Source organism: Taeniopygia guttata, chromosome 23, assembly GCF_048771995.1.
Source record: "Taeniopygia guttata chromosome 23, bTaeGut7.mat, whole genome shotgun sequence".
Classification (NCBI taxonomy): Eukaryota; Metazoa; Chordata; class Aves; order Passeriformes; family Estrildidae; genus Taeniopygia; species Taeniopygia guttata.
The window spans coordinates 3,886,116-3,913,814 of NC_133048.1; the positions used below are offsets into that span (position 1 = coordinate 3,886,116).

A 27,699-nucleotide genomic window follows, 5' to 3' on the forward strand; every position below is an offset into this window, starting at 1 on the left:
TCAATTCCTCTTTTCCGTTTGGCTGCGTGCTGGGTAGTCAAATTAATCTGTTTTAGTGATTAAGCAAGAAACCCTGAGCGTTTCTCATCCTGAAGGGCTTAGTCATATCTGGGTGAGAAGCCTGGGCCAGTGATGCAGCTGGCGCTGTTTGGGTTGAGGCAGGACCGTGCTCTGGCAGTGGGAGACTCCTTGAGGCAAAACCACGCTTGGCTTTCAGAAACAGTTCCTAGAAGCTAGAACAGGTACAGTGTTCCTGTGAAATCACTGGCTGGGGTTTTGCTCCCTCCTGGAGCTGTGGTGGAGCGGATGCAGCACCCAGGGAAGGCCTCGTGGCTCTGGCAGCGGCTCCCGTTTGTCCTGGACAAGGTTGGAAAGGGCCTGTCAGCCTGTTGAGCTCTGCAAAGCATTTTGGTTGGTGCAGATCCTTGGCCAAGAGGAAATCTCCATGCTCCGGCCTGGCCGTTTTAACCTGCAAACAAATCCTCCTCCAGCTCCAGGTGTCTGCAGCACAAACCACTTACAGAGTAAGAGCTGCGTCTGTGAAACTGCATTTGCGCCCTGGGACATCCTAACTATGGCACAGGGTGTAAAATTGAACTTTATGTGCACGCTGTGGGGTTTTTACACTGAATTTCCTTTTTTTTTCTGTGTAGCATAAGTTGAGGATAGAAAATGAGACAGGTATTTATTGAAATGCCTTTTAAAATTCATAATAATTAAAAATGTATTTTGTGTTACTTAAATTGTTTTCCCTTCACCTGTAAGAAGGGCAAGCTCTGAGGCAGATTTATTCCTTGCTCCCTGTACCTTTCCTTGGAACAGCCACAGCCCTGTTCCACGAGGACCCTCTCCAAGGTGTGGTTCTCCTGCAGGAGCTGTGCTGCTGGGAGAACTCCTTGTTTGCATTCCCCAGCTTTCAAGGCTGCATCATGAAGCTCCAGGTCTCACAGTCAGAACCAGCAAGTCTTCCTTGGCTCCAGCCCTGGCATTTCTGTCACCAGCTTGAGAAAAAAATCAAGCTCCATGTCCCAATTTTCTCTCCACCAGCAAGGAAAACTTCCATGTCAAGGACATCTGAAGCCTGCCTGATTTTCTGCGTGGAGCTTTGGGTCCCCATGGAGATGGCATCTGAGAAAAGAAGATAAAACCCTTTTGTGAGGATGGATCCCGGTTATTATTTGTTTAATTAGAGTCTGGACTGATGCAGAGGCAACAATTAACTATTACCTTCTGTAAAGGACTTTGACAACAGCTGAATAGGTTAATGACTTGCAAGATGGAGACAAATCATTGCAGCTGTCATTTATGAGGCTGGAGGTGCAAAGAGCCTTGATGTCTCTGATTTAAGGGGCTTTTCCTCCTTCTTTTGGAATAATCAAGTAGGAATTTTCTTCTGCCGTGCAGCTGGGATTATCTGGGAGCCAGGGAATTAAGTTCCAAATGAAAATTTAAACTATTCATTATGCTTTATTAGCAGACCTCAAGAATGTTTAATTTTAGAAGTAAATTATAGGGAAGTGAATTGGCAAGTTTTGCTTTCTTTTGCACACCTCCCCTTTTTGGGAGGGTTCTGTGAAAAACGCCAATCATTTGTTTTAAAATTTTAAAAGTTTAACAGTAATAAAATTATTATAAAAATAGAGTAATAAGTATTTGGACAATCACAGTTAGGACAATAAAGGACAATAAAAACCAAAGAAATATAGACAGTCTGGGTCCCAACAGCACACACGATAACAAAGGATTAACCCTTAAAAGCAGCAGCCTGTTGCATATTCATATATCTCATACATGATGCATAAATTATTTTCAAACAAAGGGTGTTCTCTGGTTATTGTCAACTTCTTCCCCTTAATCAAAGATGGAGAGGAGGTGGAAGAATGTTTGTCTTTTCCCATAAAGAGGGAGTAACTCTTTTCTTGGGGATTTAGGTGTCTTGCTGCTGTTATCTCTGTGCAAAGGATTTCTTGATTATCTCATCCCTTTCTCGAGCTAGTTAAAAGAATATCTTACATTGCATAGTTTCTATTATAACATTATGTTATAACCTAAAACTATATCTAATTAATACAACATAACACATCGAGTATTCCTTTGCAAAGAGCCATTCATATACTATCACCTCAGTATGATATATTCATGTGTGAGATATATGAATATGCAACAGGCTGCTGCTTTTGAGGGTTAATCCTTTGTTAGTGTGTGTGGTGTGTGCTTTCAGGGCTTAATTGACCTAGGAAGACACCCAGAGTGTGTTTATTTTTTTATTGTGCTAACTCTGATTGTCCAAATTGTTACTCCTCTATTTTTATAGCTGTTTTATTACTATTAAACTTTTCACAGCGGCGTTTTTCGCAGAACCCTCCCAAAAAGGAGCCGTGTGGAAGAAAGCCATCGGCTCGGTGTGCGTTCTCAGCGGGGCCGGGCGCTCGGTGTCCCCGGGCTCTCGGTGTCCCCGGGCGCTCGGTGTCCCCGGGCTCTCGGTGTCCCCGGGTGCTCGGTGTCCCCGGGCGCTCGGTGTCCCCGGGCTCTCGGTGTCCCCGGGCGCTCGGTGTCCCCGGGCTCTCGGTGTCCCCGGGCTCTCGGTGTCCCCGGGCCGGGGACCGGGCGGAGGGCAGGGCTGTGCAGACACTGCCACCGCCTGGCTCTGGGCTCTGCACGGCAGCTCGCCTTCCCCAGCCAGGGCAGCGCCTGAAGCAGCCAGCGAGGGACAGGGAGCGGGCTCGGTTTAAACGGTCTGGAGGGGCAAGGAGGAATAGCCTTAAGCTGGCGGAGTGTGAGTTTAGATTGGATTTTGGGAAGGAATCCTTCCCTGTGAGGTGGGCAGGTCCTGGCACAAGTGCCCAGAGAAGCTGTGGGTGCCCCTGGACCCCTGGCAGTGCCCAAGGCCGGGCTGGATGGGGCTGGGAGCAGTCTGGGATGGTGGGAGGGGTCCCTGCCCATGGCAGGGGTGGGATGGGGCCCTTCTACCACAGCAACAGGACCCTCAGCCCCCTCTTCTCCGGGCTGGACAAACTGAGTGACCTCAGCCTATGCCTTCCTGGCTTCCTCCCAGGCCCTTCACCATCCTCGGCGCTGTGGAGCGGTCCGAGCTCAGGGGGCTTTAACGCCCAGGTTTAGGGAAGGGGAGCCGGCGGCCATCACTCCCTCCTTTGACTACATCTCCCAGCAGCCCCTTCGCTACGCTCCCGCCCCCCAACGCCGATTGGCGGATCGCCCGTGATCCGCATCCTCCCTTCCCATTGGCTCCGTGAGCTGCCAGTTCCGGCGCGGCGGCGAGCAGGAAGGGGCGGAATTCACAAACGGGATTTACGCCTTTTGCGCGGGGCGGGGCGCGGCGGCGCTCGGGGGGGGCGGTTGCGCAGTTGGCGTGGCGCATGCGCAGCGCGCGGCGGCGGGGGGCGCAGCGCAGCCCCGGACAGCTGGCGGGGGTACCGGGGGTACCGGGGGTACCGGGGCCGGGGGCACGGCCGGGGCCCCGCCGCGGCCCCTGCGCTGCGTCCCGCTCTGCCCCGCATGGATGGGCCCTCGCCACCTCCAGTGCCCGCTGCGCTCTCGCCCGGGAGGCCTGACAGGTAACGGGCCCCGCCGCCCTGACAGATCCCCGCCGCCCCCCGACCCCTTCCCTGCCCGCCGCCCCCCGGTGCCACCTTCCCTGGCAGTGCACCCTGTACCCGTCTCGCTCGCAGCTGCATCAGCCGGCCCCGGTGCCCCGTTCCCCGGCCCCGGTGCTCCGTTCCCTGGCAGCCCTTCCCCCGGTGCCCCCTTCCCTGGCAGCTGCATCCCCCCGTTCCCTCCCCGCTCAGGCACACCTCGTCCCCCTTCCCTGTCAGCCGGACTTCTTTGCTGTCAGCTGTGCCCCTGTCCCCTCTTCCTGCCAGCCCTGTCGGCCCCAAACCCATCCCCGCGTACCGCTTCCCTCTCAGCTGCCCCCCTCACCTCCTTTCCTGACATTTCCCCCACCATTGCCTTTCCCATTAGCTTCCCCCACCCCAGGCTCTGCCAGGTGTCCCCTCATCCCCCCGAGGTGTCACCCCTTTCTCTTACCAGCAGTCTGACTGCCTTTAAGGGTCTCTGCTTTATCCTTGCTCCCACTCCAGCCCCTCACCCGCATTTTCCCCAGGCCCTCTTCCCCCCAGCCCGGCATCCCCTGCCAGGTGCAGCTCCTGCTTTCCGGCTGCCTTTCCCCCTCCCAGCCCTGGCACTGCCCTGTCCTCGCATTCCTGTCCCCTTTGCTGGCTGTGACCCTGCCCTGCCCCTCCTGTGCCCGCTGTCCCCTGGCTAAAGCCTTCACAGGAGCGTTCCCTGCCCGGTGGGTGTCCTGCAGCCCCTCTCCTCCTCTGCCAGTGAGACTCTTGCTGCAGCTGCTGGGCCGTGTGGGACTTGGGGCTGAGGGGTTGCCTGGCCTCTTCCCTTTTTCCCGTGGATGTGCCAGCTGGGGATCAGGGGAGGGGCAGGGTTGCAGTGGGAGGGCTGAGCTGCGGGCACCGTGTGGCCCAGAGTTTCCCTGACAGTGCCCTGCGCTGGCTCTGTCAGGGCTCCCATCTCCCCTCTTCTCCTGGGGAGCCACTGCAGCTCCTTCAGCTGGAGAGAAACCTTTAAACAAATTGTTTACTGCTAACCAGGGCATTCCCTCTTGGTTTTTCACGTTTCCTAAAAAAAAATATTCCTATCTACACGTCTGTATTTTAATTTGATCTGTGACCTCTTGGAAAGTCACGGTAAAGAAGGCAGGGAAACAAGTTGTGAGGCTAAAGAAGCCTTTTAGGACGGGTTCTGGGTGGTGAAATAATTTCTAGGTGCTGAAGGGAAGGGTCTAAGGAACCCTCACTTAGGATGAGCTGTGTATCCAGAGGCTCGTGGTGTGCAGAGTGCTGCTTTTTCCCAGTGACCTTGAGTTTAGAGCCTGAGACACATCCAAGCAGCTGGGAGTGGGCTTGCTTGTTTAAAAGTGCTGATTTCAGGAGTCCTGCTGCTCTGTGGAGTTCCTTGGGGCAGATGGAGCTTTCCCAAAGGGTGCCCATGCCCCGGCTGGGGCTCAGCCCCCTCTGTGCAGAGCCCATCACTGTTGTTGTGTTGCTGTGGGTGGTTCCATGAGAGGGAAATACAATCCAGCAAAGGGGCAATCCCCCAAACCCAGGCTGTGTTGGGAGCGTTTGATGTTAAATTGATGGGATTATTTGTGTTATCAGTGTTGAGGTTTTGTTTCCAGGCTTGGAGTGAGTGTTCCTCTCCATGCCCTGGAGTACCCTTTGGAAGTGTACTTTCCCAGGAGCTTAAGGGGCTTTTAAGTGCCTGTCAGTGTAAACAGAGCCTGCCAGATTTGGAGCCCATGGAAGTCTGTGCCTTGTTAATTTTTGACTGTGGATTTAAGCGTTGCGAAAGTTCTGTTTGTGCCCTGGAGTTGTGTGTGGCAGAGTCCGGGGGAAAGTGCAGGAGCTGCAGGTGGGCTGATCCTCTGTGTGCTCCAGGGAGCAGCTTGAGGAGAGCTTGTCACTGGATCCCAGGTTTTCAGTCGTGTCTGGGGTGTCCCAGGCAGGTTTGGAGCAGTGAGGGGTGAGGGAAAGCTGTCCTTGAAGGGTGATAGAGAAATGTAACCCCAGAGAGGTCCCGGGACCATGGAATGGTGTGGTTGGAAGGGACCTCACAGACGATGTTGTTGCAGTGGCAGGAGCACCTTCCACTGTTGTGCTTCCAGGTTGTTCCAAGGCCTGGCCTGGAACAGAGAGGGAGGGGTGAGGTTATCTCTTACATGTAGTCAAAGTGAAGCTGCTTGTGGAGTCAGCCCTGGTAGCAGCAGTGCAGCTTTGTCCCAAATTGCCCCTCTCTCTGGGACTTTATCCCTCATTCCACCAGGGGCTGGTTGTGCCGGGTTAGCCAAAAGCCAGAAGCTGCAAGAATGGGATAGAGCAGAATTTGCATGGTGGTTTTGCCTAAAGAGGAACATTCTTTGCCAATTTCCATGGTGGAAGTGTCCAAGGAATTTCCAATTCCTTTAGTGGTGACAAAGACTCTTTGGAGGGGCTTCATGTTTGGAAGCCTTTGTGTCTTAAGAAATTGGGAGGCACAGTTGATTTTTGTCTGATTTTTTATTACATATATTTTGCAGGAGATCTACAAATCTAGAGAGATTTTGTTTTATTCCAGGGTCAGTTTGAAACTGGGGGCTGGATCTACCTGTACAGTGGTGGGGTCAATAGTCTTTAGTGTTAAGAACACAAAATATTTATTTTATTTGTTTAGTGCTTATTTATTTAATATTTGAATGAGATCACTGTCATATTCATGGGGTCTGGGAGTCTGGGATTGTGATCAGTTGTGGCTAATGCTCAAAATGTGCTCTGGAATGAGATTTTGGGCTTCTTAATCCTTCATCTGTGTTTCCATGATAACTTAAAGGTTGCCAGAGCCTTTGTAGTTGTGGAACACCTGTTGAGCAACAAAAAATAGCAAAGGGAAAGGAGGAAAGGCTCTTGAAGCCTTCTTGGCCAAGCAAAGGCACAAGATCTGGGAGGCCTTTGAGCATTTTGTTGTATCCAGTTGCCAAATCAAGCACTTTCCTGGAAAGAGAGACACCTTAGGCTCCTGCATTCCTGTTGGACTGGGTTTTATCCAAGCCGGTTACCCAAGGTCTGATTTCTTGGATGATTTTCCTCGCCTGTATTTTTTAAGAAGTTAAGATGTGCTGATCTCCTGAGACCTGGGGCCACCTCTGAGTTACCACAGCTGGCAATGGCTTGTCCAGAGAGTTGGGAAGCTCCACAACACATCAGTAATCCCAAAAACCCTCCCAGAAATAGCCAACTCCTGTGTATTGCTGCTCCACCTGGGCAGGGTGGGTGTCAGGGTTCCACAAGGCAGAAAGTGCAGAGGAGTCTTTGTTAAAACTCCAGGGAATTTGGGTTTGTTAAAGAGTGGTGGTTTTGGGGGGTTTGGGTATTCCTTCTCTCTGTTTATACAGAGGGCTTATAGGGTATTAATGGTTTTGCAGTGACTTATTTAGCTCTAAACTGGCCCCTTGGTGTGGGTTATTTATGGCTGTGTATGGGAGATCTGGATCTTTCCATGCACATGCATTTTTCCACATGTGTCCTTGAGGTTGTTTGGTGCTGTTGGAGGAGAAAGAAGCTGATTAGAAATTAGCCATAACTAGAGGTAGAAAATATGACAAAAACACTCCCAAAAGAGCAGTGGGGTGTTTGTCAGCAGGGAGGTGACAGGGTCCTAAGAGCCAAATCCAATTGTTCTCAAAGAGGAAGACAAGAAATCTGCCTGTCAGGGAAGAAGAGGAGGAAGCTGGGTGTTGTTTGGAGGGGGGAGACTGTGGACAGGGCATGGCAATGTTGTAGGGATGCTCTAAGAAGAGTGGAAGGCACTGAGGTGTGCTGGGATATTGCCCCTGTGTCTTTTGAGGATGGACTTGGGAACAGCTTGAAGCTGTTCCCTCTCCTCCTGTCCCTGTTCCTGGAGCAGAGCCTGACCTCCTGTCTGTTCCCTCCTGTCAGGAGCTGTGCAGAGCCAGAAGGGCCCCCTGATCCCCCTTTTCCCCAGGCTGAGCCCCTTCCCAGCTCCGTCCCCTTCCCTGGACACTCTCCTAGTCCTCAGTCTCTCTGCTGAAGTTTGGGGAAGCAGCTCAGACACCTCTCAGGAGTGGCAGAGTCAGCAGATCCACCTGCCCTTGTGCCCAGATGCTGCTGCTTCCTCCCTTCCTGTCCTGGGGAGCCATTCCTCAGGGAAGTTGTTGTTGTGGCTGCCCCGTCCCTGGAAGTGTCCAGGGCCAGGCTGGACAGGGCTTGGAGCAGCCTGGGAGAGTGGGAGGTGTCCCTGCCCATGGAAGCCCTCCTGTGGCAGCAGAGAATCAGATGAGGGTTGCCGGGACTCCTGTTTGTTGCGGTGTTCCTGTGAAATGCTCCCGTTTCAATGAATCAGCATTTCCTCATTTAGAAGAGTAAAATTTTGGCTTGTTTTGCTTGGAAATGTTTTTAAACTAGAAGGTTACTTAGGACAAAATGGGTGTTTGAAATTTCATTTTTATTCTTTTTGTTATTTTAAAGAGAACTGTAGAAATGTTTAAATGGGCCAGGCTGTGGGATGGAAACTGGGATTGGAATTGCAGCATTTCTCAGGGACTGACTGATCCTTTGCTAGGCAGCCTGTCCAGCTCAGGGTTGTGACCACCACTCTGCAATTTGAATGTTTTTTTAGCAGAAGTAGCCAATTCCATGGGGTTTCATTTATTTAGGTTAGAACATTAAACTCCATTAAGAGTGTGCAAAACTCTTAATTTCTCCTGGAAATTCAATTTTAACTGGGCACCTCTTTTCTCTTGCTGAGGTAATTAGGTGTTCAGTTCTGACCTCATGGTTGGCTGTTGTTATTTCCAGGGAATGTTTATGTCCTTTTGGATATTTTAGGGGTGTTTTGCTGATAATCCAGTGTAGTAAATGAGAGAGAAGATGTGGCCCAAAGCATCAATGCTGCGTTTATTCACAGCATAATATAATCTTTGTTGGTTGTAGAGTTTGGGAAACATGACATTGGACATGAGTGGCCATGGAATGGTGGGAGGGAAGCCTGTGACAGGAAACTGCTCCGGACTCACGGGGTCTCTGCTGGGATAGAAACATGGATTTTCCAGGTTGATATAGTTCTGGAATTCTGCTCATCATGAATTTCTCCACAAACTGGGAATGGCTTTGAGCCAGACATTCATTCTCCCATCGTTCCTTCCTTGAGTTTCTTCAGGAGCCTTTAATCCAAACTTTCCAGCTCTCAGCCAGCACTGTTTGTGGGAGCCTGGCGCTGTGTGAGCAGCCTAAGGTGTGGTGTTCCTGCCCTGCCCTGCCCGTGTCCCCCTGCTCCCCCAGGTAACTGAACGCCCTCGGTGCGGATCCTGGCCCGGCTGGAATGCTTGGATGCACAGCAGCTCTTCCCACAGCTTCTCTTCCTCTGCCCCACTGCGAGAAGATGGCAAAAGCCAACATCACCAGGGACATCATCCACAGGCAGATCAAGGTGCGTGTGACCCCGTGTTCCCTGGTGTGGGTGGAGAGGGGGGAGTCCGTGCTGGAGTGGGAAAAGCTCCTGGTGTTATTTTACTTGGGAGCAAGATCTCTGTTACTTACATATTGATAAGCCCTGTAAGGAGCTTAGGAGAACAAGCACACAGGACCTGTCACTGTCCTTAATGGAGAGCTGGGATGAAGTCTGGCATGACAGGAGCACAGTTCCTCTCCCTGGGCTGGTTTGCCATCAGCAGCTCTGTTCCTTCTGAGTTGAAGAGAGAAATAGAGCTGCTTGTGTTTGGGCACCACAAAGGCCCTTAGCCAGCTTCCCTCTCTGCTTTCTGTGTTCTCCCCGTGTGATCTTGCCATCAGAGGTATTTCTGACTGTAGTAAAGCTAATGATCTCTGTCACAGCCTCTCTGTCTCCTTTTCTTTAGAGAGTGCTGTGTTGCTTCCTTTGTGTAGGGAAAAAAAAACTTGTGCAGTGGTGGGATCAGTCATCTGATGGCTGCTTTGGTGGAATATCAACGTGAAAGGACTGGCTGCAGCAGACACAATAGGCAATTATTGCTGGGACTCAGAGGCCTGAAATCATTTGCAGCTTTGCTGATAATCAGCATTCAGAAAAGGGATCTGTGAGTGGCCAGAATAAGGAACTGGGAGCTTGAGTGCTCACTTTGCAGTTTGGTACCAACTGTTATAAACTCTGTTATAAGCTTGTAATTCAATCCATGTGCAAAGATTTGTTTTGCTGCCCTAACAAGGAAGGGCTGGTTCTGTGGTTTGAGCCTTAGCCTGGGACTGTCTCAGACTGTCTGCATGTCAGACTTTGACGTGTGACCTTGGGAAGATTGCTAAGTCAGGCAGTTCCTTGTAGGAAAAGCAATATCCTGCCCCACAGCCCTCACAAAGCCACTGGGGCTGCAGTAGCACAGAATTATACCTGCAGCACCTTGCATGGGCCCTGCAGTGCATTAGGAATGCTCTCCACAAAAGTACATCAAGGGGTTTGAAGTCTCTCATGGACGCTCCTACAAAAAGCCTGGTTTGTTTTGCCTCCAATCCTTTTATGTCTGTCTCCATTTTGTCTTCAAATAGCTTTTGGTGTGTGGAGTTCATTACTGAGCGTTGGGCTGGGGAGGGAATTCAGCGCTTCTGTCTGTTCTGGGACTGCTGATGTGCTCTGAGCACCACCAGGGTGATTTCTTGGGCACCACCAGGGTGATTTTGACATTGGTGTTCCCATCTTACATTGACGAGTGTGGCATGGAGGGAGACCACAGCAGGGTCAAGTCCTAGGGAAGAATCTCCATTTAGATGTTCCATCCAAAATTTGACTAGCATTCTCTCTCCTTCATTCCTGCCTCTGCAGTTGGCCTTCTTTCATCAGAGCCATCTGCTGATGCATCTGTGAGCCCTGTGAGATCACAGGGGAAACAACTGTCCTGCTTTCCTTCACCTTCATTTGTACTGACGCAGTTCTGTGGCAGCTGTTCCCATCCCTCTGGAACAGCCTGTGCGCTGCAGCTCTGCTCCCTGCCTGAGGAGTGACCCACCCCTGAGGGCAGCTGGCCAGTTCCACCCCCCAGCTCTTCACCCCATGCTGCTGGTGCCGTGGCACAGGCTCTGCAATGGCACAGCTCTCCTGGGCTGCTCTGGTCCAGGACTGCTGTGCTCAGGATGGAGATCCTGCTGAAATCCTTGCCAAGGATAATAGCAGGCATTCCCAAGTTCTTCCATGTCTTCTCTTTCAGGCCCCAGTTAGGGTCAGCTCACTCTGCCTCCATGTGGGCCTCCCAGGGCTGGTTTTGGCTCCTCAGCTGGAGCCTGGCACTGAGTTTCACATCATTTTAAATCAGTTCAGTGGCAAAGATTAAGATCTGCCCATCTGGAGATGTTCAGAGGATGGGAAGGCTGGAGAGGGACTTGTAACAAGGGTGTGTAGTGATGGGGCAAGGGGGAATGGCCTTGAGCTGAAGGAGGACAGGGTTAGATGGGATATTGAGAGGAAATTAATTCTTGTGAGGGTGGGCAGGCCCTGGCACAGGGTGCCCAGAGCAGCTGTGGCTGCCTTTGGATCCCTGGCAGTGCCCAAGGCTGGGCTGGACGGGGCTTGGAGCAGCCTGGGACAGTGGGAGGTGTCCCTACCATGGCAGGGATGGTGCTGGAGGGGCTTGGAGGTCCCTTCCCACCTAAACCATTCTGGAATTCTGTGACTCCCTACTACAGTACAGGGCCCCCAGTGTGGTGGGGGGGACACCCCAATACCTGGTGTGATTTTTAAAGGTGAGGAATTTCTCTGAAAGGGCAGGAGGAGTGGTGTGTTTGCTGTGCTCAGGGTGTGCCTGTTGCTCCTGCAGGAGAGGGGAGCACTGGGCTTCGAGCGCCACTACCACGTCACCGACCCCTTCATCCGCCGCCTGGGGCTGGAGGCTGAGCTGCAGGTGAGTGCCCAGAGAGCAAACAGCTCCTTGGAGTGCCCCTTGCTGCAGGAGTGAATGGACTGCTCTGTTTTATGAGGTCAGTGCTGATTTCTTGGTCTCCCACACTGCATTAGAGCCAGGAGTAGCTCTGTGAGAGCTTGCGGGGACTTTCTGCGCTACCTGGTGCACCTACAGGAGAACCTTTAACAGGGTGGGCACACCTCATCTCAGCACTGATGCCTGAAGAAGACAATTGTCACCTGTTCAATGTGCTCAGCTCTCGTGGGATCTCTAAGGAACGGATTGTAGTGCGCTCTGACATACCTCAGAAAAGATTTTAAGATTATACAGAATATTCTGAGTTGGAAGGGACCCACAGGGATCATTGAAGTCTTAAACAGCCCCATCTGGGGTCAAACCCACAACCTTGGTATTATCAACACCCTGCTCCACCCAACTGAGCCAGCCTCTAACACATCAATTATCTTGGTTTGGGGGAGAAAAGGATTATTTTGTCCCCCTTTTCAGTCATATCTCCCACATCAAATGCTGCTCAACACTCCCCCACGTCCTGGTGCAGTTGTTGGTTAATGTGGATGAAGATGGATGATGTAGTCACCCAGCAGCAAGGTGCTTCTAACAGAGCTATCAAAAGTGCATTTTCCTTGTGTTCCCAGAGTGCCTGTACATGTAATTTGTCAGCCTAGCCAAGGGCTTTGGAAGCAAAGTCACCTTTCCGTGTGTACAGCAGGATTTCATCTGTAGCCTCCGAGACTAAACTGCCATTTTATTCAACATTACCTTTTTCTATTTGTTTCATTTTGCCTTTTCTGCCCCAACTGCTCTAGCATGTCTGTCTTTTCTGGAGGTGCTTATCTACCAACCATGTGGTGTTCTTTGCAGGGTTGGAATTTTAAAAAACCTGCTTTTATTGGAAGAAGTTATTTGTGAGGAGCTCACTGTGTCCTTGTCTTAGGACAGCTCTGTTTGATACCTCTGAAGTTTGAGTAATGCCATCTTCCCTTGCCTTCTTCCCTCAGGGTCACTCTGGGTGTGTCAACTGTCTGGAATGGAATGAAAAAGGAGAGTAAGTATGTGGCTTCATTTGGGGAATCAGCAAAGCCATAACCCCAGGTTTTCCCAAGAGTAGGATGTAGGTCATGTTATCATAAGCAGCTGCTTCCCATTACTAGTAAAGTGGAGCTCAAGCTCAAATTTTGAGCTGTAGTAGAGCTCATGCTTCAAAAGAAGCTTTATTTTGTTAAATATATCTGGATATTATTAGAAATGCCCCTTTAGTGAGTTCAGAAGGGAAATGGTCAGACTAAGAAGTGGAGATTGAAGGCTGTTTCTCTTCTCTTCTCTTAAGTGGTATTATGGAATATAATGGATCTTTAGGATTTGCCCAGCTGGTGGTGACATTTCCCCACCCCCTTCACCATGCTGTTAAAAGCTACTGCTGGGGGGCAGATATCCAAGGGAAGGAGGTAGAGAATCCACCCCTCCGCAATTTTAGAGGGACACTAAAGAGCAACTTCCAGTAACCACGTGGAATGAAGAGTTTCTGTGTGAGAAATGAGTGCACTGGAGGAAGAGTGGGTGTTTCTGTACATGCCTCTTACAACATCCAAAATCTGCCCTCTAACACTCCTCAGAATTATTTACCAGTGAAAATTTAACGTACTTGAAAGAGAATGGCTACAAAAAATTTTAAGTTTAAAAGAGCTGAGAGGTGCAGGTGTCAGATTCCTTTGGTCCTGGTGCAGATGGATGGACAAGGCCAAGAGCGCCTTGCAATGACTTTAAAAGCAGTTTGTGGTTCACCCCATGAGCCCTGGGACTGCCTGGGCACCTCTGGAGGCTGGAAGTGAATGCCTTGGCTGGGCTTCAGAGGTGATGTGGAGCAGTTAACGCAGCCAGGGTGGTTGGGAAGGTGCAGGCCCTGCTTGTGCTGTTGACCAAACACTCCTGCTTTCCCATCGCCATGCGGGTGAGATCCTTCAGTCAGCTGTGCTTCCTGTGGAACTGCTGTTTGTCTGCTTTAGCTCCTAGACCTGGCTGAGGGGATGGGTGCACGGTGAGCAGCAAGAACAGAGAGCTGAGTGAAGAGAGGAAATGGGCTGGTTAGGGCTGAATTCATTTAATGGACGTCTGTGGTCAAACAGCTCCGCAGACCCAGGCGTGGTGTGGAACAGAAGAATTCGTGGTGCATATTTGTCTCCTGTTCCTTTTAGCTTGTTGGCCTCTGGCTCTGATGACCAGCATACCATTGTGTGGGATCCTCTGCACCACAAGAAACTCCTTTCTATGCACACAGGACACACTGCAAACATCTTTTCTGTCAAGGTATGTGCATACAAGGAAAGAGTAGCTCACAGAAACAGCTCTTGATAAATCCTTGCTGGGAAACATTTTCCTGCAAGCAGTTTCCCCCCAAAAATTTTAATATTTCTAATTATGGGCAACAAGATTAAATCCAATATTGCACTTAGTTTATGCAGATCCCAAGCTCATTCTCTCAGTGAATTGGAAGGAAATGGTTGTAGCAAATTGGGATGTGGGATGAAAACACTCTTGTGTGCCCTGCTGTAGCTGGTGACTCTTGAGTGTGCATACTGACCTGTGTAATAGGGAATAACATGGGCTGGCCCACGTTCCTGAAGCAGAGTTCCTGCTCTGTGACTGCCAGGGTGTCCATGTGAGCAGCCCAGTGCTGCTCCAGCTGAGTGTCCAATCCCTCTCCCGCAGTTCTTGCCGCACTCAGGGGATCGGATCCTCATCACGGGAGCTGCGGATTCCAAGGTGCACGTCCATGACTTGACTGTCAAGGAGACCGTGCACATGTTTGGAGATCACACCAACAGAGTGAAGCGGATTGCCACGGCTCCCATGTGGCCAAACACCTTCTGGAGTGCAGCAGAAGATGGCTTAATCAGGTACAGAATTCCCGTTGGTTTGGTTCTGGGAACCATCACAATGTGTGCTGTGCACAGGCCTGAAGGGAGGCTGTCTCTGTACTAAACAGCTTAAGCTCAACTCTCCCTTTCCTAAAACTGGAAAGATGTATCTTATAGAGTCATAAATAGTCTCCTCAGCTCCTCCATTTTCTGCTGGAAAGGGAGGCCAGGAAAGGAGCAGGTCATGATTGGGAGTTTAATTTGGAACTTGAATAAATCTGTGCACATTACAGATCTGCTTTTAATGATTCTCCTGGTACTGAAGCCCAGTGTGTGTTGTCCCAGCCGAAGATGTTGTATGAGTCTCTTCCTGCTGCTCTGTTCCCCGGTGATACCTCTGCCTCTCTGCTGCCCCTTTGCAGGCAGTACGACCTGCGGGAGAACAGCAAACGTTCCGAGGTGCTGATAGACCTGACTGAGTACTGTGGGCAGCTGGTGGAGGCCAAGTGCCTGACAGTGAACCCCCAGGACAACAATTACCTGGCCGTGGGGGCCAGCGGGCCCTTTGTGCGCCTCTACGACATCCGCATGATCCACAACCACAGGTAAGAGCTGGGGGATTTCCTGGTGCAGGGATCTGGTCAGGGCTCTGGTGGCAAGAGGGGACTTGCAGGGATCCAGCACTCCCCTCTTTCTGGGAAGTTTTACTCCATTTTTTCTGTCACCCAAAGTCTTTTAGCTGAGCACACCGGGGTGGTATGAGGCTGGTGACCCCGTTGCTGTGTGGGCAGCCGGCCTTGTCCTCGTGGGTGGACCAGAAAAGCCAGTGGAGATGAGGCTTCCAGCAGCTGAATGCTGGGGTTATCATGAGGCTGTTCCTCTCTCTGGGCAGGAAAAGCATGAAGCAGAGTCCCTCAGCTGGAGTGCACACGTTCTGTGACCGGCAGAAGCCCCTCCCGGACGGGGCGGCTCAGTACTACGTGGCAGGTACGGGCCCTGCACTGGGCTGGCACGGGGGTGCCTGCAGGATCAGAATCCTGCCCATCACACAAACCCCTGCTCAGGGCAGCTCTTCCATGGCATGCTCCATGGAATTCCAGCTTATTTCACTGGGGTGGTGAGCTGGCCTTGCTGCTTTCTGTCCAGCATAAGTGTGTTTTTGTCACTCCTACTGCACAGTGAAGGGTTGGATATCACCTGGGCTCTCTAGGCTTTCCTGGAACTGGTCCCAGCAAAGCTGCCGTTCAAAGTCTTTTCGGCACAGAAGTGACTTGTCCTCATCCTGCAGATGAAAAATCAGTGATGCAGTATCTGAGCAATCTAGATGACATTTTTCTCCAGTGCTCATTATTTACTATCTTTTACCCCAAAATGTTTGGTTTTGTTTTTTTTTTTTTTAACAATATCTCCGACCAGCATGTTCAGCAGACCAGTTCTGACAGTCCTGCTCCTCATGATTCCCACTAGAGGATTCCTCAGGTCCCCTGAACTGGTCATGCAACACATCTGCTGTCTGAAGAACAGAACCTGTGTGTGAGCTGAATATTTAGGAGCTTTGGTGTCCTTGTGCTGAGAGCTTTATTAAGGAAACCTAATTAGGAGGTTGAGGATGGAGGTATTTGCAGATGGCCACAAATCACAAAAGCCAAATCCTAGTGAATCCCCAAAACTGAGATTTGCTGGGTTCTGGAGGCTCATTGTTAACAAGGCTGTTATGATTCCTGTCTTTTTGTGGGGTGGCTGTGCAAAATTGGAATCATGGAATCACAGAATGGTTTGGGTTGGAAGGGACCTTAAAACACCCCTTGTTCCACCCGTGCTGTGGGCAGGGACACCTTCCACTAGACCAGGTTGCTCCAAGCCCCATCCTGCCAGGCCTTGGACACTTCCAGAGGTGGAGCATCATTACCCAGAACCTGTGAAAAGGCACCTGTGCATGGTTTGGTTCCTTGTGGAAGGATCCCATAAACCGTGGGAAATCCCGTAGGTGCTTGTGCTCCGTGGCTTTGCTCTTGTAAAAGGGAGCAGCTGCAGTAGGACAAAGACAGCAGTTGAGAGTTAAGCCAATAATTCTGGACTTGTCCTCTCCACAGGGCACCTCCCAGTGAAGCTTCCAGACTACAACAACCGGCTGAGGGTCCTGGTGGCCACGTACGTCACCTTCAGCCCCGATGGCACCGAGCTCCTGGTCAACATGGGAGGGGAGCAGGTAAGGAGGCAGAAAAGCTTCACATTGGGTCACTGGACATTGCTGTGTGCTATTGAAAATAGGTACAGCAACTTCTCTGTGGGTAATGTGATTGATTTTAAACTGCTTTCTGATTAATTCAGACTAAATACTTGGGATTAGGGATATATTTGTTACGCTGGCACTGACCAAAGTTAAACCACGTTCTGTTGTGGTTTTCCAATTCACGTTTCGCTCTCTGGAAGAGGGGAAAGAAGATAAACAAAACCAGTTCTGGAACTGACCTTTGTTGACCTAGAAAGGATTTCATAACTCATTCTTGAAACATCAAACTGCTTCTGTAATAGAATGTAGTGAATGAGGAACTTGGAGAAGCAAACGCCTTCACCTGGAATATTGATTGCTTTAATTTTAAGCTCTGGGTGATATTCATGGATCTTTTGTAAAGCCTATCAATGGAATGAGAAAATCCTCCTGACAGCATTAATCAGCGTGGATTAAACAGGACCTTTGCTTGTGGGCAGGTTGCACTGTGCTTGTCCTCTCCAGCTCTTTCTCACACGTGCACTCACTCCCTTTAGGAGAGGGTGAACCATGGGTCTGGCCTGGGCTGTCCATTCCTGTGCCAGTACAGCTGTGAATTAGGATTTCACACAGCTGCCCTGGGAGTTTCTCAGGAAATACTGGTTTCATCTTAGAGAGACTTTTCCTCAGTGTCCTGCCTCTTCTCTGTCAATAGGTGTTTGGTTTCTTCATTGTCATGGTGTTACTTGAAATATCTCAGTTGCTTAATTGAAATATGAAGCTTTCTGAGCAGGTTGGTCAGTGGTCAGGTCATCTTTTAAATTCTGCAGCTGTGGAATAAGACCAGGTTCCTGTTAGTCAGTGTTGTTCTCTCTGAACTGGGCTGGACTGGGACACACCCCAATTACTGCTGCCACCCCTTGTGTGTCCATCCATAAGAAAGATTCCCAGTGAGAAAATTTGAAGTAGCAAACACAAGCAGGGAACTGTGTACCTGCTGAGCCCTCTGTTATTTCTGACCTGAGCATCTCTGTTTTGCAGACTTGTCTCATGCTCTTTTTTCCTTTCCTCAGGTCTATTTGTTTGATCTGACATACAAACAGCGACCATACACTTTTCTCCTCCCAAAGAAGTGCCACACTTCAGGGGGTAAGTGTGATGCTACCACAAAGGGAGCAAGCAGCAGAGGGGAGTTCTGCTCTGCACAGTTCATTTTCAGGGTGCAGGAGGAGACTGAAGCAGGCTGTGGGTGTTGCTGGGCTGGGCTGGGCTGCTTCTGCAGTGCAGTTCATACCCTGGTGCCAAATCCTTCTGCAGTGGGACAAAACAGGGCAGAAGTGACCTGTGCAGAGGGTGGGGTGTGTGTGAGTGGAGAGTGCCTGAAGCTGTGCTCAGGGATTAAGCAGACTGGTCAGTGCTTGAGGTCCTGGAATCCTCCCAGACCGTTCCAGGATTCCATGACACTCCAACCATGTCTGAAATCAGTCAAAGGTAATTCCCTTAGCACTTAGTTCTGTGTGTACCTGGTTTTCTCATCTAGAATTGTATTGCAAAGGACAGTGCAGAGATTTGTAAATATAAGAGGACAAATCAAATGCAGGTGGCTGGAGCGGGTGGAATTGTGGAAGTTTTGTTTCTGCTCTGAATGGGGCAGTCATGTTGGATTGGCCCTGCTGTGAAATAACCCTGAGCTTGTATAATGTACATTGTTACTTAGCATGGCTGTATATATCTTTCTCTAACCTTCAGAAGTGCAGAATGGAAAAACCTCTACCAATGGAGTGTCCAATGGGATCCATCTCCACAGCAATGGCTTCCGCTTGGCCGAGGGAAGGGCACACGTGAGGTGAGGGCACAGCTGCCCCTCCAGGGCGTTTATGGCTTTGTCCTTTGCCTCTCACGGGGTGAGGTGCTGCCAGAAAGGTGTGAGGTGCAAATCCCTTGCCCTGTTCCTGGATTACCAGGCGGCCTCTGTCCTTGGGCTGTGTTGGCCTCCTACGCCTGGGCTGTGAACAGCAGTCAGACCAGGCGAGAGCATCCTGAGAGGAATTGTCTGTGAGGATATTTCCTCTTACGATGAATTAAGGTGGACAAAACTAAGAAATGATTTTTCAGGCCTGGAAGCAAAGTGGTCCTGAGTGGTGGTTGCTTCCTGGCCTGCAGGAACTGTGTGTTGTTGGTGGCAGAGGCTGGCAGGTGAAGAAACCTTGCTTCCCTCTGCCATTTTTTGGGCACTTGCCTGCTGCTAACTGAACTGAAGCAGCCAGAATTGTTCTGTGACAACACTGGAACACTACTGCCATTCCTAACATGGGAGCTAGGACTGGATGGAGACTCTTCTATTGCTCCTGCTGATTTCCTTCTTTGAGAGCAAAATGCAGTTGCGGTGAAGGAGCAGCAGCACATCTTGGTGGCTGTTTTTCTTCCAGCTGATGAGACTTGGTTCAAAGTCAAGACACTTATTGAATACCATATATGGGTAGTCTGGGTTCCTCCAAAGTGACTTTGTGGACTGTTTCAGCTCCTCTCCTCTAGATGGCCCCTCCACCGCGGCAGCAGGAATGGGGCTGGAATTTTGGGTTGTGGAGCATGGGCCTGGTGAGCTCAGATGCTTCTGCATGTGCATGGTTGGGCATTGCTAAAAGAGCAGTGGGACCGTTGTTTATGCAGTCGAAACAAAGACGTATTGGTGGAGTCTGATGCTTAAAATACCCACTGCTCAATTTGGAGTGTGTCTCTGTAGATGAAGAAAAATTGGAAACAGTCAAATGATGTAGTGAGACTGCCAGAGGGTGGGGGGCCCTGGCACAGGGTGCCCAGAGAAACTCTGGATGCCCTGGAGGTGTCCAAGGCCAGGTTGGATGGGGCTTGGAGCAACCTGGGGTGGTGGAAGGTGTCCCTGCCCATGGCAGGGGGTGGGACTGGATGGGCTTTAACTTCCCTTCCAACCCAGACTATTCTGGGATTCTGTGGTCAAAACCAAACTTTGCTCTTAAACTCCAGTTCTTCAGGTCCAGAATCCCTTCTGCCTTTTCCTGACTCTTTTATTAGGAAGTTTAGCAAATATTAGCTAAGCTGGAGCTAAACACTGCAGACTCTGACCTGGAGCTAAGGATGTACAACTTACCTGTGCTGCTCCCTTCTTCCCCTGCAGCCCCCAGGTGGAGTTGCCCCCGTACCTGGAGAGGATCAAGCAACAAGCCAACGAGGCCTTTGCCTGCCAGCTGTGGACGCAGGCCATCCAGCTGTACAGCAAAGCTGTGCAGAAGGCCCCCAACAATGCCATGCTCTATGGGAACAGAGCTGCTGCCTACATGAAGCGCAAGTGGTAAGGGGCAGTGTCACTGCAGGTGACTCCAGGGGCCACCTTGGCCAAGGGCCTGGTGTCCCTCTGGCAGGCAGGCTTGGGGTTGTCACACTGAAACATAACTGTGCACCTCTGGCACAAAGGGGTGGTGCAGCAGTCTGTGCTGCACAAATTCTGGGGAGGCACAGCCCACCTACTGGTGTGCTGTGTGAAATCCCCATCCTTTCCTGTTGAAAAAGAAGCCCAAAATCCACATCTGATTCACAGCATCCTGGATGTCTCCAAGGGTGTCTGTGTTTCTTTGGGTGGTTCTGATTTGCATCAAAGAAGGGCTCTTAAATCTGCTGTCAACACATGACGTAATGGTGACTGTGCTTTATAACATCCCGTGACAGGAGGTTGTGTTAGGGCTGCTGGGGTGGCTTTGGTTGCTGCTTAATCCAAGAACCTCACACTGCAGACACTCATTTCTGATGGTTCCTGTGTTACCCCAGCTAACCCACCCTCCTTTGACTGGAAACAAACCTCTGGGAGGGGTCTGGGGAGGTGGCAGATCCTTGCAGTCTGGAGAGGATTCTGCCCTGCTGGTTGCAAAACACCCTGTCAGCCTCTGCAGTAGGTAATGTCTTCTCTGACCAGTGGCCAGAGCTGCATCTGCAAGATACAGCTGAGTTATTTTAGTGCCTGTCCCCTTGAGCAGAGTAAGACTGAGTACCATGACTTGCCATTAACATATTTAAAATAGCTGTGGTCCTTCATCTCCATTTGCTTTGTGAGGATATCCTTCTCCTCTCCCTGCTGAAATCCCCAGTATGAATTCTGCTCTCCTCTTGCCAAGATAAAGAGCAGCCAGCAGTTGTTGTGACTGTTGGTAACTGGCCTACTGGCTGTTTTGCAATAGCAGAGATTTGGGAGCTGCCTCAAAAAGACCTCAGTGTTCAGAAGGAGAAGAACAATAGGTTGGGATTAAGGGATGGAACACAGAAGCTGAGTGCTGATCTCATGAATGACATTTTTCTTATAGGAATCGTTTTTCCCGAAGGGTGTTGGCACATCTGAACCTTTCAGTGTGTCAGCTACTGCTTTGCCACAGTTTTGGGTAGCAGGAAGATGTGGAAAACATACACAGTGGGTTTCTGTGGCACACGGGGGGTGGGGTTTAAATAGCACTGAGGTGATACCTGCCAGGTGCAGAAAAGGGGCACTTTTCTGCTAGGAAGAGTTTGTGGAGGGTGGGGAAGGTGGCTGGGATGTCACTGAGCAGGGCAGAGGCAGACAGTGATCCAGGCTGAACCACCACGTGTCTCTGAGGTGTTCTTGATGTCTGGAGCAGGAACAGGTACAGGCCACCCTCAGAACCCTGCAGGTTCTACTTTGGCCTCATTCTCTGAATAACAGAGCAAGGAAAAAAGGAAGGTCTGTAATTTCCTAACCTCCCCTGGTTCATCTCCCTTAAGATGCTGCTCATATTTTCCAGCACTTCTAAGGCTGTCCTTTGAAATTTTGCTCCTAAAAGCCAGCTGCATCCCCCTCTGGATTGCTTTCAGCAGTCCACGTTGGCAGTACTGAGCTGATTTCTAGTTTTGCACAAGCTGAGTCAATCCTGTAACAAAGGGAGAAGTCAGAGCCTGCTTTACCGTGTCCATTTTCACACCAGTCTCTTGGGCTGCCAAAGCTGGTAGTTGAGCTTGAAGGATGTTTGAGGGTGGCAAAGCAGTTTAAAAGCCCAGTCAGGGGTGCAAGTGTGGGACAGCTGTCTGTCATCCTAACAGGTAACTTGCATTCCCTCTTTCTCTGACTAAAAATGGCCTGTTGCTGCGTGTCCTGAATTAACCCTGGCAGTGCTGCAGAGGCAGCCCTGGAGAGCCTTGTTCCTGCTGCAGATCTCATGGGCAGGGCTGTGCTGGGCAGTGGCCAGTACCCACCTGGACAGGAGGGAGCTGCAGGGTGAAAGGATTGCAAAACAGGCTCCTGGCAACGTTTGGAACTCCCCTTAATAAGTCCAGACACTGAGACACCTTTTCCCTGTTCCACCTGTACATGAGGAGGAGCTTCTTCACCATGAGGGTGACAGAGCACTGGGACAGGCTGCCCACAGAGAGTGTGGAGTTTCCTTTACTGGAGATAATCCAAAACTGGACACAATCCTGAGGAATGTGCTGTAAGGAGGCCTGTTTGTGCAGGGAAGGGGTCCTGCATGACTTTGAGTGCTCCCTTCCAACCTGAGCCTTCCTGTGGCTCCCTGACAGAGGTTTCACATGATCTAAAATTGTTGCTCTTTGAATTTATCCTCTCCTTGGGAGTGTTTTGGACCTTGGTGGGTGCAGTGCACAGAATCCTGGAATGGTTTGGGTTGGAAAGGGCCTTGAAGCCCATCTCATTCCCTGCCATGTGTAGGGACACTTTTCACTATCCCAGATTGCTCCAAGCACTGTCCAGCCTGGCCTTGGACACTTCCAGGGATGGCGCAGTCACAGTGGGGCATGTAGGTTACAGATACGAAACATTATAATTTTTTAAATTATTATTACTATTATTATTAACCATCAAATGGAGCCTTGGCACTCTGTTTAGGCAGCTTGTGGTGTCTGAGCAGTTGAGGTGCCCCAGGTGTGTCTGCCCTGCCAGCCTGAGCTGGGCACCACACCAGGCTCAGCGAGTCCCTCCTGCTTCCAGAGCACAGCCAGGCAGCCTCCCTGCCAGAGCCCTGAGCTCGGAAATCAGGCTGTAAACAGGATACAAACACCAGAGCAGCCCATCTGCTGCAACGCTCACCTCTAAACCTGCCGTTTTCCCTGTAAAGGTGAGGAAAGGTTGCTGCTGGTCCCTGGGTGGTGGGAGCCCTGCGGCTGTGGCCGGAGCTGTGCCGTGTGTCCACACAGGGGCACGATTGAGCTGTGACAGGGAGCCCGCCTGGCACGGGAGGGCTCTGCTGCCTGGCCAGAGGGCTGCTGCATCCTCCATCTTCAAAGGGCTTCCCGAAATGTGCTGCAGCAGGGAGCTCTGCTCTCTTGGATTTAAAATGGCAGGTCAGGGCTGGCGGGGCAGCCTGCTGTGGTCACATCCCAGAGCTGCCTGTGGGCGTCTGCTGAGGCCTTGGGGAGGCTGGGCTGGGTCAGGTGGTGCCCCCGAGTCACAGCAAATGCTGTTAGTGAGCTCCTGGGGTGTGGGATTGTGTAGAGAGCTGGAAACAACAAGCTGTGCAGTGAAATGAGGGCTGGGAAGCAGCAGTGGAAAATGTTTGCTGTTGCTGCTTGGGCTGGCTAATCCACCGCTCTGCTTTCCTCAGGGATGGGGACCATTACGATGCTCTGAGGGACTGCTTGAAGGCCATATCCCTAAATCCATGCCACCTGAAGGCCCACTTCCGCCTCGCCCGCTGTCTCTTTGAACTCAAGTACGTGGCAGAAGCACTGGAGTGTCTGGATGACTTTAAAGGGAAGTTTCCAGAACAAGCACACAGCAGTGCCTGCGACGCACTAGACAGGGACATCAATGCTGCCCTCTTCTCCAAGAGTGATAACGGTGAGTGCTGCTGCTCCTGGGCTTCTCCAAGGTTACACTGAAATCTCATGAGCACACAAGGACTTTCCTCCTTAAACTGACCCTCTGAAGTAAAGCTCCAACTTCTGAGAGAGATTGATTGTTGCTGTGCACAAAAACTGGCTGGAGCCTGTTCTTTCCTTGTGCCTGGTCCTGGTTTGCTCTTGAGTGAGAGTGTGATAAAAGGAGTCTGATGCAGCCAGGAGATAATCTGGAAGGAAGGAAGCTCATGCTCTGAGCCCTGCTTCCTGCTGAAATCGTCCTTAACTCTTCTCTAAGGCTGCTGGGGTCTCCTGGGGTGTGTTTTGCTTAGAACTCCCCTGGTGGTGCTGAGGGAAACATGTTGTCCTTGCAGCTGAGGACAAGAAGGGGGGTGGCCCCATCCGGCTGCGAGCCACGGGCCGCAAGGACTCCATCTCTGAGGACGAGATGGTGCTGAGGGAGCGCAGCTACGACTACAAGTTCCGGTACTGCGGCCACTGCAACACCACCACGGACATCAAAGAGGCCAATTTCTTTGGCAGGTATGCTGGCAGATGGTAGCAAGGGTGCAGGACAGGAGTCAGCAGCAGCAGGGTGATCTGTTCCATGGAAGGCTCGCGTGTAGCCCCGTGTTACTGTTCATAAAATGACATGGACACTGGTTTGGAGGGTTGGGAGGAGCTGACAGGAACCCTCCGCCCACGTTGCTGCATGATCAGCCGATGAGGAGCACATCACAGAGGACCTGGTTGGGCTAGCAATTCAGAAATCCGTTTGGGAATGAAAACGGGGCTCCTGGGGGTGCAGGGAACCAGCATGGGGAGCTTTATCTGGATGCGTAAGTGTGAGGGATGTCAGCCTGCTGATGACAGAAGCCATGTGAAATTCTCAGCCTGCTGGAGCCTGGCTCTTGAGTGTGACTCCCAGGCTCTGCTCCTCTGCCCTAGCAACGCCCAGTACATCGTCAGCGGCTCGGACGACGGCTCCTTCTTCATCTGGGAGAAGGAAACCACCAACCTGGTGCGTGTGCTGCAGGGAGACGAGTCCATTGTGAACTGTCTCCAGCCTCATCCCAGCTACTGCTTCCTGGCCACCAGCGGCATCGACCCAGTCGTGCGACTCTGGAACCCCAGGCCGGAGGTAAGAGCTGCAGCCGGAGCCTCGCTCCTTCCTGCTGCCTTTTCCCGCTGGGATCTCCCGCTGCAGCAGCAGGAGCAGCCCCTCCTTGGTCCTGAGTGCTCTCCCCTGGTGTTTTGCAGAGCGAGACCCTCAACGGCCGCGTGGTCGTGGACATGGAAGGTGCTTCCCAAGCCAACCAGCGGCGGATGAACGCGGACCCGCTGGAGGTGATGTTGCTGAACATGGGCTACCGGATCACAGGACTGACCAGTGGTGGGGCTGGCGGCTCAGATGATGAAGACAGCTCAGAGGGGCAGGTCCAGTGCCGGCCCAGCTAAAACAGAACTGCCTCTCCTTCCTCTAAATATTTGGCTGAAAGGGAACCGAGTTTCCTTGGTCCTGAACTTTCTCTGGTGAATGACTGCACTGTTTCGCACTATGCACAGGGTAGGACAAGCTGGCAGGGGCAGGAGCGGCCGTCTCTAAACCATCACCTCCTCCTCCTCTTCCATGGCAGTGCAGTCCAGGGTTTGCCTTTAGTGGAATTTAGTCCCAACAGGGGTCTTTGAGTTGTCCGTGAGCAGTGTAACTGGTGATTATTTTTCCAGAGCTGCTGTATGATCTGGTACAGGGGCTGTTGCCTGCATTGCAGGGGGGATGTTAAATTCCTGAATAAAATACAAACCTAGGGCAGGGGTTATGGAATGAATTTACTGCAGTGATGCTGAAAGCTTGACTGTGCTACCAGCCTGTTTAGAGGCCCCCGGTTTACGGTTGTTGGCCATGAAACACCTGTTTTGTCCCCGAACACCTTTCTTCTGGCTTCCATCTCAGACACGTCAGCAGATGTAGGTGTGCTGTATTGAGGGCTGGAGGCTGCCTGGCTTGTCCCCTGTCGTAGCTGAGGGATCAGTGAAGGCACTGGGTGTGTGCAGCTCCACGGGGCAGAACGAGCTTGCCCAGTTCTGATACTCCCTCCTGTGGTCCCTGAGCCCGTGCAGGGAGGTGACAGCAATGGGCACGGGCTGGATCAGAGGCCCAGGACTTGAGTAGCTAAAGCTGCTGAGGAAAAGGGCAGGTGACAGCACCTCTCCATTGCCCCAGGTGTGTAGCTGTGTTCGCTTCCTCCTCTCCATGTCACCTGTGCAGGAGCTGAGGATGTTGTCACCGTGTGAGTGATACAGCCACAGTTTGGGGCTGTCAGAAGCAGCATTTTTGTGCAGCCAGCCGCTCTGTCTTGGCCCAGGTGGGCCTTCCCTGCCTGTTTGTTGGTGTAACATCAAATGGATTCGTGGTCCTCTCAGGAACCCTCCTTCCTCTTCCCGGTCCCCACGGCCTGGCTGGCTGCACAGCCAGGAGCACACCTGGAAACACAGCACTGTACTTCCATTCCTTCCCCCTCCTGTAACACACAGCCCTGTTTTCCCCTCTCGCAGTTGCCAAACACTAAATACCCCACAGATCTTACACAGCTGTGCTACAACCACCTCTGGAGGTTGCTTTTTCTAGGACTATCAACTAAGACCAAAGAGCCCCTGGAGATCTGAACCGCTCTGCGCTGTCTCGTGTCTCTTCCTGCCGAAGGTCTGAACATGTTAGCCTTGGTCCCAGGGGTGTGAGGTGTGTGTCTGGGAGTGTGTGCGCATGTGTGTGTGCCGTTCTTCCATGTGGTGCAATCCCTGGTCTTCCTGCTGCTGCCGTGGAAAGATGAGAGGCCTCCCTTTCCTCCCTTTCCTCCCTTTCCTCCCTTTCCTCCCTGGCTGCCTCTGGCTGCCAGGCGCTGCTGAGCGCAGCTGCACGGGGCTCCTGAGCCAGGGCTGCCTCTGCCTTCCAGAACAATCCTGGAGATGAGGAGCAGGGAGGGAGGTCAGCTGGCAGCCTCTCTGGGTTCCTGCAGGGGAGGGAGGGACCCGAGGGTGCCACCTCTGTGCCCTGTGCCTGCCGCTGCTGCGGGAGCCCCTCCGAGGAGCAGCTCCGGTGCTCTGCCGCTGCAGGGGCAGGATCAGCCTCCCCTCCCGTGCCGGGGCGCAGCTCACCTGCGCCAGGTGTCCCTCAGCCTGGGCCAGGTTGGTCTGTGTTCACCCAGTACCTGTGACTGTGCAGTTCACCTGGCCGGGGGCATGGCCAGGTGCACCCCTGGCATTTGCTGCTCTTCCAAACCCAGAGGCAGCAGAAAATTCTCCTCACTTGGGTGGCTTTCTGACATGGTCTGCCCTTTTCTTTTTTTGCTTAAGGCTTCCTACTAGACGTATCCTCTTTTTTTTTTTTTTTTTTCCCTCTTCTCCTCCCACTCAAACTTTTTTTCAGCTTTCAGTAGACAACGTCTGCAGACTTTGATTTTTAAACTGAGAGACTGAGCTGAAAAGCTCTGAAGAGAACAGACCTCTCCCTCCCCATTCACCTTTTGCAGTGGCAGCTATTTTTTGGTTTTTTTACCCTTGTGAGACAGTGCAGCTCTTTTACCTGCCAGTTGCAGTGTGAAAGCAACCAGATTCCCTGCCTCTGCAGTGGGTTGCTGTTTTTAATGGCTGCTTTGGTTAAAAAAAAAAAAGAAAAAAAAAAAAGATTAATAATAATAGGAGAGAAGGGGAGAGAAAAATCTTTCTGCCTCTAGCCCCTTTTCCCCTTGCTGTGGGCAGATTACCTGCTTGCCGCTTGTTACCGAGGAATTTGTATTTATTGGTAAAGGAAAAAAAACAGGCTGGGGAAGTCAGGAGAAGATGTTGCTTTATTGACCTCTGCTGTTTACTTCAACCCCCTCTTTGGGAAAGCTTCTTCCTGCTCTTTCTGGTTAACTCTTTCTAGCCTGGGATATGCAGGGATGCCTCCTTTATTTTTGTATTCTAGCAATGGGCTCTCCGTTAGGAGACTCTAGGATTCTCTTAGTGTTGCAGTGACCATTGCTTCTGCTTTTTTGAGTACTAAAGACGATCATCTCGTAAACTTTGCCCCTGCAGTTGTAGAGGTAACACACGAGCCTTACTGCCCTCATTAGAAGGAGCAGAAAACTGTTTCTCTGGTCCCTGGAAGAGAAAGGGTTAAGCGATTAAACAATTCTTTGTTCTAGTTCTTTCTTGGTGTCATTTTGTTCGGGGGATCCTTGTGGTTTTGTTCTACCTTTCTCTTCTGTGAGGGTGGGTGGAGGGTGGCCTGGTTGGGCCAGGTGCTGTCAGTTCTTCAGAGAACAGAGGCTCCAAAAACTTGCATAGGA

General features: G+C 51.3%; 1 protein-coding gene and 1 long non-coding RNA gene across 5 annotated transcripts in view; both read left to right on the forward strand.

Moving 5' to 3' along the window:
- LOC115498267 (uncharacterized) overlaps positions 1 to 1,475 on the forward strand; it is a 3,517-nt gene extending 2,042 nt beyond the window's left edge. Inside the window, exons 1-3 of one of the 4 annotated variants that reach the window (XR_012051797.1) lie at positions 2 to 242; positions 422 to 524; positions 873 to 1,475. This is a non-coding gene — a long non-coding RNA (uncharacterized lncRNA). Of the gene's footprint in view, position 1; positions 525 to 872 lie in introns of those variants that run through there. The other 3 variants (XR_012051796.1, XR_012051795.1, XR_012051798.1) reach the window with 3 other exon arrangements.
- Positions 1,476 to 3,389: 1,914 nt separating this feature from the next.
- On the forward strand, positions 3,390 to 27,554 carry WDTC1 (WD and tetratricopeptide repeats 1). Its single transcript, XM_002194060.5, has 16 exons — positions 3,390 to 3,575; positions 8,868 to 9,015; positions 11,366 to 11,449; positions 12,469 to 12,515; positions 13,663 to 13,774; positions 14,177 to 14,364; positions 14,748 to 14,930; positions 15,218 to 15,312; positions 16,419 to 16,534; positions 17,611 to 17,686; positions 18,287 to 18,383; positions 19,692 to 19,865; positions 23,134 to 23,369; positions 23,743 to 23,911; positions 24,317 to 24,509; positions 24,629 to 27,554. The coding sequence occupies exons 2-16, from the start codon at positions 8,908 to 8,910 to the stop codon at positions 24,824 to 24,826; spliced, it is 2,076 nt and encodes a 691-aa protein (XP_002194096.2). The 5' UTR covers positions 3,390 to 3,575; positions 8,868 to 8,907; the 3' UTR covers positions 24,827 to 27,554.
- Positions 27,555 to 27,699: the final 145 nt, after the last annotated feature.